Here is a 14,733-nt window from a genome sequence, read left to right on the forward strand (position 1 = left end):
TTATCACAGCTATTGCTATTCATAAATCTTCTATCTATTTTAATTCAATCTGGCCCTAGCCTCTGAGTCGCTGTACCGCAATTTGATTACTGTAACCATACTTTTTAACTGCTGTCAGGAAAGACAGCGCCTTATACAAACATCTGCCGGAACACATGCCTGCGTTCTCCAGCACCAGCCCTAAATCACGCTCTGGTGATGAATCTTTATCTGACACTAATACTTTTTAACTTCATACAGACAATTAAAATGAATTGTAGCTAAATGCACATATAACAAATCAATTTAATCTTTGGTTGCATAGGAGCATATTTTGCAAATTTCCTAAACTTACTTTCTTACATGTATCTTGGTCTAGGTTTTAAAACTTCAATTTAACAGAAAGGAGTGGATATATTAATAAAAACGCTGCTCCTGTGATACTGCCATATAGTTGTAAGCTTCAAAGAGTAATGACATTTGAAATTTATCACTGCCATTTTTAAAAAGTCCGCATTTATGTGTGGAGAGTGCCAAGCTGGGCTTCATTAAACAGTGACCAAACTTGCCCTCTAGGTATTAATACAATCAAAATTCAGACAAACTCACCTAGGATAACAAACTGGATGAACATCGTTGCTGCCTCCCAACTTCAGTCTTCCTTATAGGCCTATACTACGGCACCTATCACATTTAACGCTAGTTCATGGGTCTGTTCCTCTGCTCAATCGTATGCACCTGCAGTCATGGAACAATGCCACAATCCTCAGCTCTGGGCACAATCCTGACTGAGAAACGTGCTTCCTCACATGTTGGCTACATGGGCACTCTTATCTTCAAATTCCTCTATGGTGGTTAGCCCTGTCTTATCAGTGCCTAGCACACAGCCAGTATGTAATAAACATTTGAAATGAACCAGTACAATCTGAATGCTTAGTAAATAATTTGTTGGATGGATAGATGAATGGATGGATGGATGAATGAACCCACTCTGCTTACCAGGAAGATCAGTGGAAAGAAAACAGCATTTGTGGGACACACACTGGATTTGTGACTTCCCTGGTGGCTCAGCTGGTAAAGAATCCGCCTGCAATGCGGGAGACCTGGATTTGATCTCTGGGTTGGGAAGATCCCCTGGAGAAGGGAATGGCTACCCTCTCCAGTATTCTGCCTGGAGAATTCCATGGACTGTATAGTCTATAGAGTCGCAAAGAGTCGGACACAATTGAGCAACTTTCACTTTCACTAGATTTGATGTGTAAAGCAATTCCCTTCTTCCTCAGCCCCAATATCTCATTATTTCTTTATTACATGTGAGAAAATTGAGGCTTACAAAATGCAGTAACTCACTAAACAGACACAACTGATAAGAGCTAAACCAGTGTATCAGATTCCAAGTCTACTGGTAAAGGGAAAATTATTTTGTTTTTAAATTTTGAAAAATTTCAGATATTAACAATAAACAGACACAACTGATAAGAGCTAAACCAGTGTATCAGATTCCAAGTCTACTGGTAAAGGGAAAATTATTTTGTTTTTAAATTTTGAAAAATTTCAGATATTAACAATACTGTGTTTCCTCCACAAAGATGACTGTAAAAGACTCTAAGAAAGTTGTGGTACTGGAATAAGATACTGAAATACCAGTCTTGCCATATACTAATGGGGTCTCCTTGGGCAAGTCACTTTCTCTTTCTGAGCCTCAGTTTATTCATTTCTAAAATGGAGATAAAACTACCTCTACCACAATTTTGTTATGATCAACTAAAAGAGGAAAGTAGCAACATGTATGTATATGATCATCTATTCAAGAGTTCAAGTTTTCCTTATTCCTTTCCCATTTATAACCTTCTATATATCACTGATGTCAATCACCTCCAATCACAAAACTGCTGCTGCTAAGTCATTTCAGTCGTGTCCGACTCTGTGTGACCCCATAGTCAGCAGCCCATCAGGCTCCCCCGTCCCTGGGATTCTCCAGGCAAGAACACTGGAGTGGGTTGCCATTTCCTTCTCCAGTGTATGAAAGTGAAAAGTGAAAGTGAAGTCGCTCAGTCATGTCCGACTCTTAGCGACCCCATGGACTGCAGCCTTCCAGGCTCCTCCATCCATGGGATTTTCCAGGCAGGAGTACTGGAGTGGGGTGCCATTGCCTTCTCCAATCACAAAACTATGGAACCTTAAAGCCAAAAAGAAATCCAGCGATCATCTAAACCAAGTTCCTCATTCTAAACATGCAGAAACTGGGGCTTTGTTAGAGATGGGAGGTGACCTGTCACAGAGTCCACAGTATGGCCAGGGCTAAAACATCTTCTGTGTCTGTGTTCTTTCCACCACATGGTCTCAGGAAACCTGAGAACCTGGAACTCAGGTTTCCATAAGTATGAATGCCATTAAGAATGAAAATAAAAATCTCTAAGAATTAGGACACCTAGATTCCATGCCGAAGTGGGTGACCCTAGGCTGTCACTCAATATTTATGGATAGTTGTCTTCAACATAATAAAATCAAGGCCTAGCACTTGGAGCGACAAGAAAATCTCTACATTGCAAATTACGCAGAGCAAGTTGCCCGCAATAAGAAAGCTCAGTATAAAACCCCACCATCTGCAGTCCCACCACACCTATAAAACAGATTGTCTCCCATGCTTTCACTGCGATCTCAGTGTTTGCTATTCATTCCAACCAGATTTCATCTGCTAATCTGGTATTTAATTAGCCAGGAAGAGGGTAGGACCACAACAGCAATCTTATTATAGCAAAAATATGTCCATGTTTTACCTCTTACTCCCCTAATCTCCAAGAATTACAATCAATATATTTTCTTAAAGGACACCTGACATCTGCCTCATTTAAAATTATTATCTCATTTTCTCCTCTGAAGGGCCTGACGAGCTGGATTAGGCATCTGAAAGTACAGCCCTATCTCAGAGAAGGGGACTGACTTCTAGGGCAATTTCTCAGCCAAAGTACCAAAGCTGGCTGTGAAGTGGAAACAGAGAAGAGGCTCCTGGCTCCTAGCCCATGCTCATCCCAGACCCTGTCTCGGATGCCTCCAATATAAGCCTAACAAGCAGGGTATACCCTATCCCCTCCAAAAAAGAATATGTGTAGTGTCTTTAAGGACATGGTAACAGGCTGTGACGTGTTGTCAAACCAGCTCAGGACAGTAACTTCTGCAGCATCCGCAGCCCTCTTTCAGTGCTTCCTAATTCAAAGATGGCATCTATTCAGTTCCTCAAGCCAGAAACTGATCAAGAAATCATCCTTGAAACTCCTTTCTCCTATATGTTCCCTGACATATAGTCAACCCATCATCAAGCCCTATCACTTTTACCTACTAAGTACCTCTTGCAATCATCCACTCCTCCATCACCAATAAGTAAGCCCATGTTACCATCTCTCTTACCTGGACCACTGCCAAAAATGTCTTGATTGGTCTCTCAAGCCTCACAAACCCTTCTCCAGTGTGTTCTCTTCATCAGAGCTTCAGGGATCTTTTCAAAACACAAACCTTGTGACTCTCCCTCCTCATTTAACTGGTTCAAGGCTCTCCTATATTCTCAGGTTGCAGAGGACACTCCTACAGCCATATGTGGTAGAACCAGCCCCTGCAGCTTCCCCCTGCACCACAATCTACCTCAGTCCTGGGCTCCAGCACACAGCCTTCTAGTTTCCCAAATCTCCAAGCTGCACCCCCGACCCCCGCCACTTGCCTCAGATCCTCTGAAAGTCCTTTCTCCTCTCCCTTCACCTAGCTAGTTCTTACTCTGCCTTCAACTCTCAGGTTGAGTCACCTTCACAGAGATAACCATCCCTGACAGCCTAGACGAGGTCATATGTCCCTATGAAAACCCTCCTAAAGCCTTCAGTATCTCTCTTGGAACTTGGTAACTAATTAGTTGTGACTAGCAGAGAAGGTCGGAGAAGGCAATGGCACCCCACTCCAGTACTCTTGCCTGGAAAATCCCATGGACGGAGGAGCCTGGTAGGCTGCAGTCCAGGGCGTCGCTAAGAGTCAGACACGATTGAGCAACTAACTTCCCTTTCACTTTTCACTTTCATGCGCTGGAGAAGGAAATGGCAACCCACTCCAGTGTTCTTGCCTGGAGAATCCCAGGGATGGGGGAGCCTGGTGGGCGGCCATCTATGGGGCTGCAAAGAGTCGGACACGACTGAAACAACTTAGCAGCAGCAGCAGCAGCAGAGACATTATTTTGTCAACCAAAGACCATCTAGTCAAGGCTATGGTTTTTCCAGTAGTCATGTATGGATGTGAGAGTTGGACCATAAAGAAAGCTGAGTGCAAAAGAATTGATGCTTTTGAACTGTGGTGTTGGAGAAGACTCTTGAGAGTCCCTTGGACTGCAAGGAGATCCAACCAGCCCATCCTAAAGGAGATCAGTCCTGAGTGTTCATTGAAAGGACTGATGTTGAAGCTGAAATTCCAATACTTTGGCCACCTGATGTGAAGAGCTGACTCATTTGAAAAGACCCTGATGCTGGGAAAGATTGAGGGCAGGAGGAGAAGGGGACGACAGAGGATGAGATGGTTGGATGGCATCACCAACTCAATGGACATGGGTTTGGGTGGACTCCAGGAGTTGGTGATGGACAGGGAGGCCTGGCATGCTGGGGTTCATGGGGTCGCAAAGAGTCAGACACGACTGAGAGACTGAACTGAACTGATATTATGACTGTGGGGCTTCCCTGGTGGCTTAGGGGTAAAGAATCCGCTCACCATTGTAGGAGATGCGTGTTCGATCCCTGGGTCGGGAAGATTCCCCTGGAGAAGGAAATGGCAACCCACTCCAGTATTCTTGCCTGGGAAATCCCATGAACAGAGGAGCCTGGTGGGCTACATTCCATGGGGTCACAAAAGAGACACGATTTAGTGACTAAACAATACTATGACTGCAATTTTGCACTTAGTTTGGTGATTATTTATATAACATCTATCTTCCTGCCAAGAGAGGAAGCTTCATGAAGTCAGAAACCAGGTCTGTTTTGACTCATTACTATATCCAGATTTTACTTAACAGTGCCTGGTATGTAGCAGACTCTCATTAAATAGGAAGTAAATAAATGGCAATGTGGTCAAAGGAAGCCAATACATCTTCCAGCACTGACCACATACACTATGTACGCATTTATAATTCTCATTAAATCCTCACAACAGCATTTTCTGGTAAGTATCATGAACCTTATTTTATAGATATGAAAACAGGCTTAAAGAAGGTAAAGCAGTCTGCCCAGGATCGCACAGCAAGTAAATAGCCAAGTGAGAATTCTAACCCAAGCCTGACAAACATGCTCTTATCATTGCAAAATTCTGCCTTCCTTTGAAAAGTCTGAGTTGATGGTGAATTCCACCTCTGATGGGAATTTCTAGAGGATGGCTCTAAAATTAGAGGAAGCCTCCGGACTGGCAAGACACAGAACAAACTGCAGAAATGAGGCCGGGACAGAAAGCTCAGAGTGGAATAAGCTACATTTAAGAACTCAGCCTTGAGAATTTAACTGCAGAAGAGGATGCTGAAAACACTTTCTTTTGTTGTAAGATTCTTATTTAATTCATTGTGAACACCACCCAGACAAAAATCCCAGAGCCTCCCCTGGAGATTTCCAGGAAAGGCTGAGCCACCGGAAGAGCACTGCATTCGTACAACTGTAGGGGGAAATAACAGCAGGAAAAGATAGTTTTAAATTAATGAATTTGGTCCTTTTCTTGGTATACCACGCTGTGTGAATAAGTAGTAAATATCTAATAAATCTTGCTTTAGAAATAGAACAGACCAATAAAAACTGGTCTATGAAAAGGAAGGCTAGCAAAATACAACCACAGGGAGAAGTTGCCAAATGTTGGGGCTTTACTTGCCCTTATTTAAAAAGGTATGTTTCATGAAGCCAATGGAAGAGAGAGACAAATAGCTCCTAATTCAAACAACAGAGTTACCTCAGATTGTCTCTCTCTCTTGAGATCTGCCTCTTTATAGGCGCTAAGCCAAGTGAACCCCCGAAGCACTCTTATTGAAAGGAAGGAGGGAAATGAGATCGACAGAGCCAACTCCATTCTCAGCCACCTCCTCTGGTGGGGAGGACGGGGCGGCTGGCTAACTTTAGTGGGGAGGGAGGTTGGTCAGAAGAAAGAAGCAAGGTCAAAGGGCAGAAGGCCCTTAGGCTCAAGGCCATGTCTCAGCTCAGGCAGCAATAAGCAAAAGCTGCTGTCCAGAAACATAATCAGCACTTGGAAGTCCAGGTTATCATTTTTTGGAGAGATCCTGAAGCTAAAGTACCTTACCATATAAGAGGGGGCCGTTCCCAGGGTAACAGAGGAGGAGCATTTTCCTCAGAAAGGCAATTTGCCTTTCCAAGACGGCGATTCGCTGGCCTTTCATGAGTCTGCAACAGTTTTCAGTCCCTTCGCACTTTCTGCAAAGTTTTAAATGACTTTTCTGTGAAGAGAGCTACTTAATACCAATGATTGTAGAAAACATTTGTTCATAATTATCCAGACATAGACTGGAACAATGCTGCAACAAGAGCAGCATGCAAAAATGTATTTAAGGACTATCATCCCAAAATGCTGCTAAAAGCTATTAACCAGTATGTGTTAATTGCCACAGCATTCATATTAATTTTCACTTCAGGCTCGACATTGTGGAATATTTCCCCTGATACATTTTAAACAAAGTTTAATTTAAGGAACTGCTTCTATCAACACTTATGAAAATTAACAGCCAAGCAATTAGCACTCATGAATTATCCCTTCCCCCATGCTCTCTGCAGCTTCCCTGTTAAAACAGTTTCTAACAGAGAAACGGTTACTTTCTAATAAGTTAACACAATCAAAGTCACAGTTGTTTATATCAATCAGAACTGGTTCTGCTTTTTAAAGTACCTGTCAAGGCAAACATCCTCCTCATACTCAGAGTGTAATTTCGCTAAGTCAAATAAGTAAGATATTTAATGTTTTAGTAAACTGCCAAGCAATACTGACATCACACTACCTTCTCACCTGATGTTTAGAAAACAGCCATTGCAGAAAGGAAAAAAAAAAATGAAAGTAATTACTTGTCTTAATCTTCCTATTTCAAGTTAAAGGTCAAAACCCCACTGGACTGATTCCCTGGACTTCTACAAGCAGACCACCGTCACCCAGTCTGCTGTGAATCTTGTTTAACCATGCTAAACTCCAGGCTTGAAGAGCACATTTCCTCTCGCTCTATCCTGTCAACAATCTAATGAAGTATAAAGCAAAGAGAGCAGGACTGGCCCACACCCTTTACTTTACAGAGAGAGAGGGGGCAGAAGTGAGGTGTTTGCGTTTGCTGGGTGCTTCCAGCGTGCTGTCTCAATCCTCCAGAGAGAGACACGCCGCCACCACCTCATTCCACGTACGAGGACTGCAGCTTCACGAGGTTAAGTAACCAGCCTGACGTCACACCATTAAGTGATAGAGTCAGGATTCAAACTCAAATCTTACTTCAAAATAGATCTGCTTCCCAACTAAATTATACTGCCTCTTCCTGTGCTGGGGGTTTTATCCTATTTGATGGATTCATCAGGATTGTGAGGAAGGAACTCACTTTCTTTTCCTACGTCTGAGGTTCAGTGAGATGAAAAACCTGACTTCAGTCACACAGCTGATAATCAGTACCATTTCTTTGTTAGTAACAGTATTGACAGGAGGTGCATATCTGAACTTCTGGAGGTCTATTGATGATGATAATATTTGTAAACACAGTTTAAACAAAACAGTGATGTCAATGTACTAGCTAAAGCTTCTCAACTAAGTGGTAAGGCATGGAATGAAAAGATACTTTTTAAAATAAGACTTCATTTTTTTAAAAGGTGGAGAGACAGGGCAGAAACCCACATATTTAGGAATACTGAAATCAGTGCTGAATGTTCACTGCCTATCACGCCTTCAGTGCCTCAGAGCAACTCCCGTCACACCCAACATTTCCCACATTCAGGGAGATCACAAGGATCAGCACAAAAATGTTCCTATTATCTCACCTCTAAAACAGAGGTTGGTTTTGTTCATTAATCAGAGGTTCTGTTTTTAACAAGCCCAAAGACTTGAGGCAGATGGCTGAGCCTGGTTTTGCCTTGTCCAGCTAAGCATTCCTTAAAACCACTTGCAATCTGTCTTGGTCTGTTTTCAAATGATCAGTAAACAGGGTTATTAATAACCTACGAATCTAAAACAGGTCATGATAGCCCTGCCAATTTGCCAAAAAAAAATAATACAAACACAGTAATGGTAGTGGTTTAATCGTTAAGTCATGTCCGACTCTTTGCAACCCCATGGACTATAATCCACCAGGCTTCTCTGTCCAGGCAAGAATACTGGAGTGGGTTGCCATTTCCTTTTCCAGGGGATCTTCCCAACCCAAGGACTGAACCCGGGTCTCCTGCAGTGCAGGCAGATTCTTTACTGAGCTACAAGGGAAGCCAAAAACAGTAATAAACCTGATCAAAAAACCCTTCAAAATTACCATAAAGCCTATGCCTAAGTATGGCCTTCCCTCTCAACTGTATATCTTCAAGAAGTTACAACCAACCACAATTTTAAAAAAATAAAATTATTTACCAGCTACAGGAACCAGAAACTATTTGAAAGTATTCACTTTAATTCAGCACAGTGGCTAAGAGATGCTCACCCTTGGAATCACTAAAACCAACAACAATTCAGTTTGCACAAACTCTTAAAGATGCTTGCTTAACTCTGATGTAACTGTAAGACCATACCAAAAACAAAATCCTTTTTTTCAAATCCAAGGCTAGTTTAATCATAAGGAGGATTTCACAGCAGTTAGTCTCTTGAGGAAATACATAATTAAGTAGTTTTTTAGCATATTTAATTGACCCCAAACTCTTTCCTGTCCCTTTCTCTCCCCAATTATGTACCATTTGCCCAAGAGACCTAAGCAACTCAGTTAATTATGTAAATAAGGCAAAAGTTATTCCCAAGAAAAGCATTGTGAATATTTGTAAGGGGGGAAAAACTGTACATATTTTAGTGGCTTTAACAAACCTTTGCAAAAAAAGAAGGAACTATCAAAATACATGAAAAACTCTTACATTTGAAGCAAAAACAGGGAGTGATGACAAGATGGTGAAGCATTAAAACAGGACACTCATTTCACTTCTTAAATATGAACTGAATAAAAATAAAATAATTTTAAGTTACAACAGTAACAAAAATTTAGTGCTGAAAGTCAAATGATTTATGGGAAGAATCAATCTGGAAATTATTAAAGTCGACTCTCACAGAAAGGCTTTATTATCAAGGGGTTGACATGATCTTAACTCTAGAGGCAGCCATGGTGCTGTTATAACTACTACAATCCCATTATTATGCAATCACAAAATGCTAATTTCATCATTTTGAGGTGTTATTTGAATAGTCATTTTAATTTCTAGGTTACGAAAAGGCTTGACTCAAGTATAATTCTCTATTAATCATTGAGATGTCACTGAATATCATATTGATGCATTTCACAAAGATAAAAGAAAGACTAATTTAATATGTACAGTACAATATCCTTCAAATATTAGCCACTTTCATTACACATCTGCCAAATGCATCAATATTAAATAATAGATGAGAACAAGGGTTTAATTGTGTTTTAGCAATTGTAATATGTAGGATAATAAAAAAATAGCATTGTATCACAAGAAAGACTTATCGATATATAAATCTTTCTTAATCAATTGTACAATGGTGATTGGGCCATGCTCACACCCTTTGCTGATTACAAATACATTTGATATGACAAAAAACATCAAGAGTTGTAAGTGTAAACACACATCTAGCAAAAATAATTCCTTTGTGACTGAGGAAATGGTTTAGTTTTCAATTCCTTCCTGGCACTTCAGAAATTAGGTATATATAACACACAGAGTTCACAACCTTCAAACAAGTCCAAGTGTAAGTAATTTATAGGAGAATCTAATAGCATAATCAAAATTCTAGAATATGGTATTTTTAAAGATCTGTGCTATTTTGTTGGCAAAGCATTACCACATATTAATTACTCCAGAATTCATTACATCCTCAAACAATGAGACGATAGGAAACAAATAAATTCCAGCCATGTAATCTAATCCCAATAATAACGTCTCACATTTCCAAATGAATCAACTGCAGTATTTCCAAAAAAAAGTCCCCTTAAGCCCAACTCACTTGTTTCCAGAGGCTGACGTTCCCGTTCCCTAGGGGGACCCTTCTCTCTGCTGTATTCCACAAGCAGCAGCAGGAGATGGGGGCAGGGGCAGACTGAAGAGCAGCTCTTCACAGGATACAATCTCTAACTTACTAAAAGTGCTTTCTGATGTTTTAGGGGGAAAATTCCTGAGCAAATTAGGATTTTATGTTACTTATGCATTTTGTTTTTAGTTTCTGTTCTTCTCTGCCAGCATCAATGACCTCATGTGCCAACGGCCATATATGCTTCCTTAAGGAAATGACAACCCAGCTGTTGTTGGGTATTCTTGCTTGGGAAATCCCATCGGCAGAGGAGCCTGGGGGGCCACAGTCCATAGGGTGGCAAAGGGTTGGACATGACTTAGATACTAAACAAAAAACCAGTGAAACCATGCTGAATTGTATGAGATGAAAGTGTTTCAAAGTAAAGAACATCACCATGCTCAAAGATGACAACTGACAGAACCAGCATATAACCAGGACTTGAATATGAAAAGTGCAAACATAAGCAAAGAGTTCTATGTTTATTAATTGCAACTGTGCTGAAATAAGACAAATTGTACACAATCCCTCCAGGCAACAAGCTATCACTCAGCACCCCCATGCCACTGACAGACGGCAAACATAATGGCAATAAATAAAAAAATCGACTGCTACAGTTCTGAAAGAAGCCCAGCTCAGTTTGGTACAGAGACACAGAATGTGGGAATGCAGGAGAGTGGGTGCTCACGTAGAGCTATACTCCACTTAAAATAATGGTCCTTTTTCTAAAAGGAAAATAAACACACTTTAATTTTACAAACTGTAAATTGTCAGGACAGGAAAAAATTAAGTCATCCTGCACAGCAAGAGTCAAACGAGATTCAATAAAATACTGAAATGCAAAGCAACATCCTAGAATTCTGAAGAGAAGCTCTAACGTCCACAATTTGTGGAGTTATAATCAAGACTCATACAAGACAATGCAAACTGCCTCCCAGAACCATTTTCAAGGCTTTCCCCACAGTTAGACCTTAATTAATCACAACCTGACTAACCTAAACCTCAGGACATAGAAACAGGAACACACACATTCCTATCTCAGGACTGTTTCTGTTTTCATCTTCCCAAACACATCACTGTGGAAACAACAGTTAAGCCCAAATCCAGACCTTTTCACACCCTCAGTCTTTGAAAATGTGAGAGACATCCTTTGTTTATTCTGACTCCCTTTTGAAACCTACTTAAATGTAAATCTGATAAAAATAAGAATGACAATACCAACAGTAACTCCATTCAGTCGAGGCATTACCTGAAGGGATGCATTACAGTTTACTTACCTTGCCATCAAATTTGGAGTACTCGTTAAAGGGATTATTCAGCTGCAGGGGGCACTGCTCCAGGCGTACAGATAATATAGACTGCTTCCCAGAATTTGGAGGTTTCTCTTTGAGGGACTTTTTTTCAAACAGTGACTTTAACTCCTGGGCTGTGATACAAGAGGAAGATAAAAACATCTTTGTGATTACAACAGAGAGAGACGACCTGTGTCTACCTTCCCTAAAGTCTTCCTTGGAACCTTAAGCAGGGAGTATCCAAGGACATGTTCAGGTCTGATATGTGCAACAGGCCTAACATATACTGTTATGTCTGTGCACTGAACCAGCAGAACACTGAAATATACATCTAGGTCATGTTTGTCAATTTAGAAAGACGAGGGTTTAAGGAAAGGGGCAGAGGTAAGATAAATCAACAGAAGGGCTATCCTATAAGAAGAGCATTTCACAGCTGCGAGATCTAAGCTTTGGCCTGGCTTTGCCACTAACAGATGTGTGATTCTGGACTATTCACTAACCTCTCTGGACTTGTCAAACCAGATAATCCTAAAGGACTCTCCTCCCTCTAATTTTGAAGTTCTGGTTTTTCAAGGACACGGTTCACAACTTAACCCTCTCATGGTTCCCAATGTGTACCTAGCACATAATCTGGATGACAAAGATGAAGAAGTGGAAAAGGAAAAGGAGGAAGAGTATTTATAATAACAGTAATTAACATACATTGAGGAAGCCAGTTTATCTCATCTAAACCTCATAACAAACTTTTGAGGTAGACACTAGCATTATCTCAATTGTGTCAGTGTGGAAACTGAAGCATAGAATAGTTTGATTAGCCCCTGGTCACACAGCCTGTAAGGAGCAGGGCTAAGATTTGCACCCCACCAAGGCTCTTAGCCATTAGGCACTAATGAACACAGTAGACCTTCAATAAATTTCATTGCATGAATCAATGAATAAAATAATGATTGAAGGAATTCAGATTAAGTTATTAAATCAAAATCTTCAGCACTTACTCATTAGTGAACCAAGACAAGTTAGTTCCATACCCTCTCAAAGATCATTTAATTCTCTATATTAATCTGAATGTCATTTAAGGTGATAGCTGGATGATAAGTACATGGGGGTTCATTGTACTTTTTATTTTTGTGATGTTCGAAATTTTCCATACTTAAAGTTTCAAATGAATCAATCTTAAAATATGCAATAACTAAATTCAATTCATTCCATTCTTGAGCACAACCAACCTGAACTGAGATTAAACATAATTCTGAAATAGTCACTTAGAACTTTTTAAAAAGGTAACAAGTTATTTTCAACAAATTAGTGGGACAACTTTATCAGATGAGTCCCTATAGATTTATATGGCAAACAAGGAGAAAAGGACCTGTTGCTATGAATGTATAATTGACAGATATTAATCTGTTGATTACATGTACTTACAAATTCAGAATGTGGATTAGATAGCAAAGTGACGTATTTTTTGTGTGTGAATGAATAGTATGCTAGCTTCTTGGGCCCAGAAAATTATTTATTTATTTTGTTAATAGTAGCATACATTTCTGAAAACCTCATGCATTTAGTGACCTGAATCAACAAGAAGGCTACTATGATTATGATATGCATGCATACAATCTGGTATGTCCAGAGAGTGAACCTCCAAATCCAGCCTCCCGGGTCAGCAGAACAATGGAAAGGGAAAGGGAGAAAGCAGATGGACCTCCCAAAGGCCAGGGCAGAATGGACGAGGAAGTTATGTAACTAAACACAGACCTGTACAAGGATAACACCTGTATGATACAGTCCTAAGACTGAAACATCCAGATCAACTATCTGTAATTGCGATTACCAAACTAGGATCTCACCAAGCACTGTGCTGACTAAATACCTGAGCATGGAAATTACGCATGTGTTCAGTCTGTGGTAAGGAGTTAGGTGGTGGTGGTCGTTTAGTCGCTAAGTTGTGTCCAACTCTTGTGACCCCATGGACTGTAGCCCACTGTGTTCCTCCATCCATTGGATTTTCCAGGCAAGAATACTGAAGTGGATTTCCATTTCCTTCTCCAGAAATGCCACCTTTTAAAAAACAATTAGATCCTTTTCTCCATGATGTAGGAACCAAAGGAGGAAGGGGGAAAGTGTCATAGGTTGAGGAGAGAAGTCCAACTGGGAATTAGTCAGAGAATGGAAGAGTTAATACGTTATCACTTCACACTTAACTCTACTGATAACAGTACAGTGACTTTGATAAGTCACAACTTTGATAAACTCACAGTTTCTTCTGGAGTTATTGGTAACTTATCTCTTAGGATCACTGTGGGGACAAGATAAGAAGACACCTGGCATTGTTCCTAGCACCCAGTAGGTTTTTTGTTTTTGCTTTTTCCAATACTTTGTCCACCTGATGCTAAGACGTTAGTGCTGGGAAAGACTGAGGGCAGGAGAAGAGGGCGACAGAGGATGAGACAGTTGGATGGCTGCACCAACTCAATAGATATGAGTTTGAGCAAACTACGGGAGACAGTGAAGGACAGGGAAGCCTGGTGTGATGCAGTTCATGGGGTTGCAAAGAATCAGACATGACTTAGTGACTGAACAAGAAGAAATAGGTGCTTGATAAAGGATCATTCCTTTCCAAAGTACAGCAATAAACTTGTTGATTGATTACAGGTAGAACAGCACTTCCAATATTTAAAATACCACTTTAGTAGCAATCTAAAATGTTCTTAAATGTGTATTTTAATCTATTGCTATTAATGTATAATTAATAGATATTAACCTGTTGATTAATGTACTTATATATTCCAGAATCTGGATTAGTGATTCCTGGATTTCACTGCCAGAGGCCCAGGTTTGATCCCTGGCTGTAGTATGAAGATCCCACAAGCGGTGCAGCATAGCCAAAAAGATAAAATACGTAGGTAAACACCATTTTCAGTTCGATTCAGTCACTCAGTTGTGTCCAACTCTTTGCGACCCTGTGAACCGCAGCACGCCAGGCCTCCCTGTCCATCACCAACTCCTCGAGTCCACCCAAACCCATGTCCATCAAGTCGGTGATGCCATCCAACCATCTCATCCTCTGTCGTCCCCTTCTCCTCCTGCCCTCAATCTTTCCCAGCATCAGGATCTTTTCAAATGAGATCAGCTCTTCGCATCAGGTAGCCAAAGTATTGGAATTTCAGCTTCAACATCAGTCCTTCCAATGAACACCCAGGACTGATCT

General features: G+C 40.7%; 1 protein-coding gene across 15 annotated transcripts in view; it reads right to left on the reverse strand.

Annotated features, from left to right (window-relative positions):
• The window catches only part of MAPKAP1 (MAPK associated protein 1), a 233,740-nt gene that overhangs the window by 175,388 nt on the left and 43,619 nt on the right, over positions 1-14,733 (reverse strand). For 14 of the 15 annotated variants that reach the window (XM_055541149.1, XM_055541156.1, XM_055541144.1 and 11 more), the window contains one exon: positions 11,514-11,662. In XM_055541149.1, coding sequence (XP_055397124.1) covers positions 11,514-11,662 — 149 coding nt within the window. Of the gene's footprint in view, positions 1-10,173; positions 10,195-11,513; positions 11,663-14,733 lie in introns of those variants that run through there. The other variant, XM_055541158.1, reaches the window with a different exon arrangement.

This window comes from Bubalus kerabau, chromosome 11 (genome assembly GCF_029407905.1).
Source record: "Bubalus kerabau isolate K-KA32 ecotype Philippines breed swamp buffalo chromosome 11, PCC_UOA_SB_1v2, whole genome shotgun sequence".
Classification (NCBI taxonomy): Eukaryota; Metazoa; Chordata; class Mammalia; order Artiodactyla; family Bovidae; genus Bubalus; species Bubalus kerabau.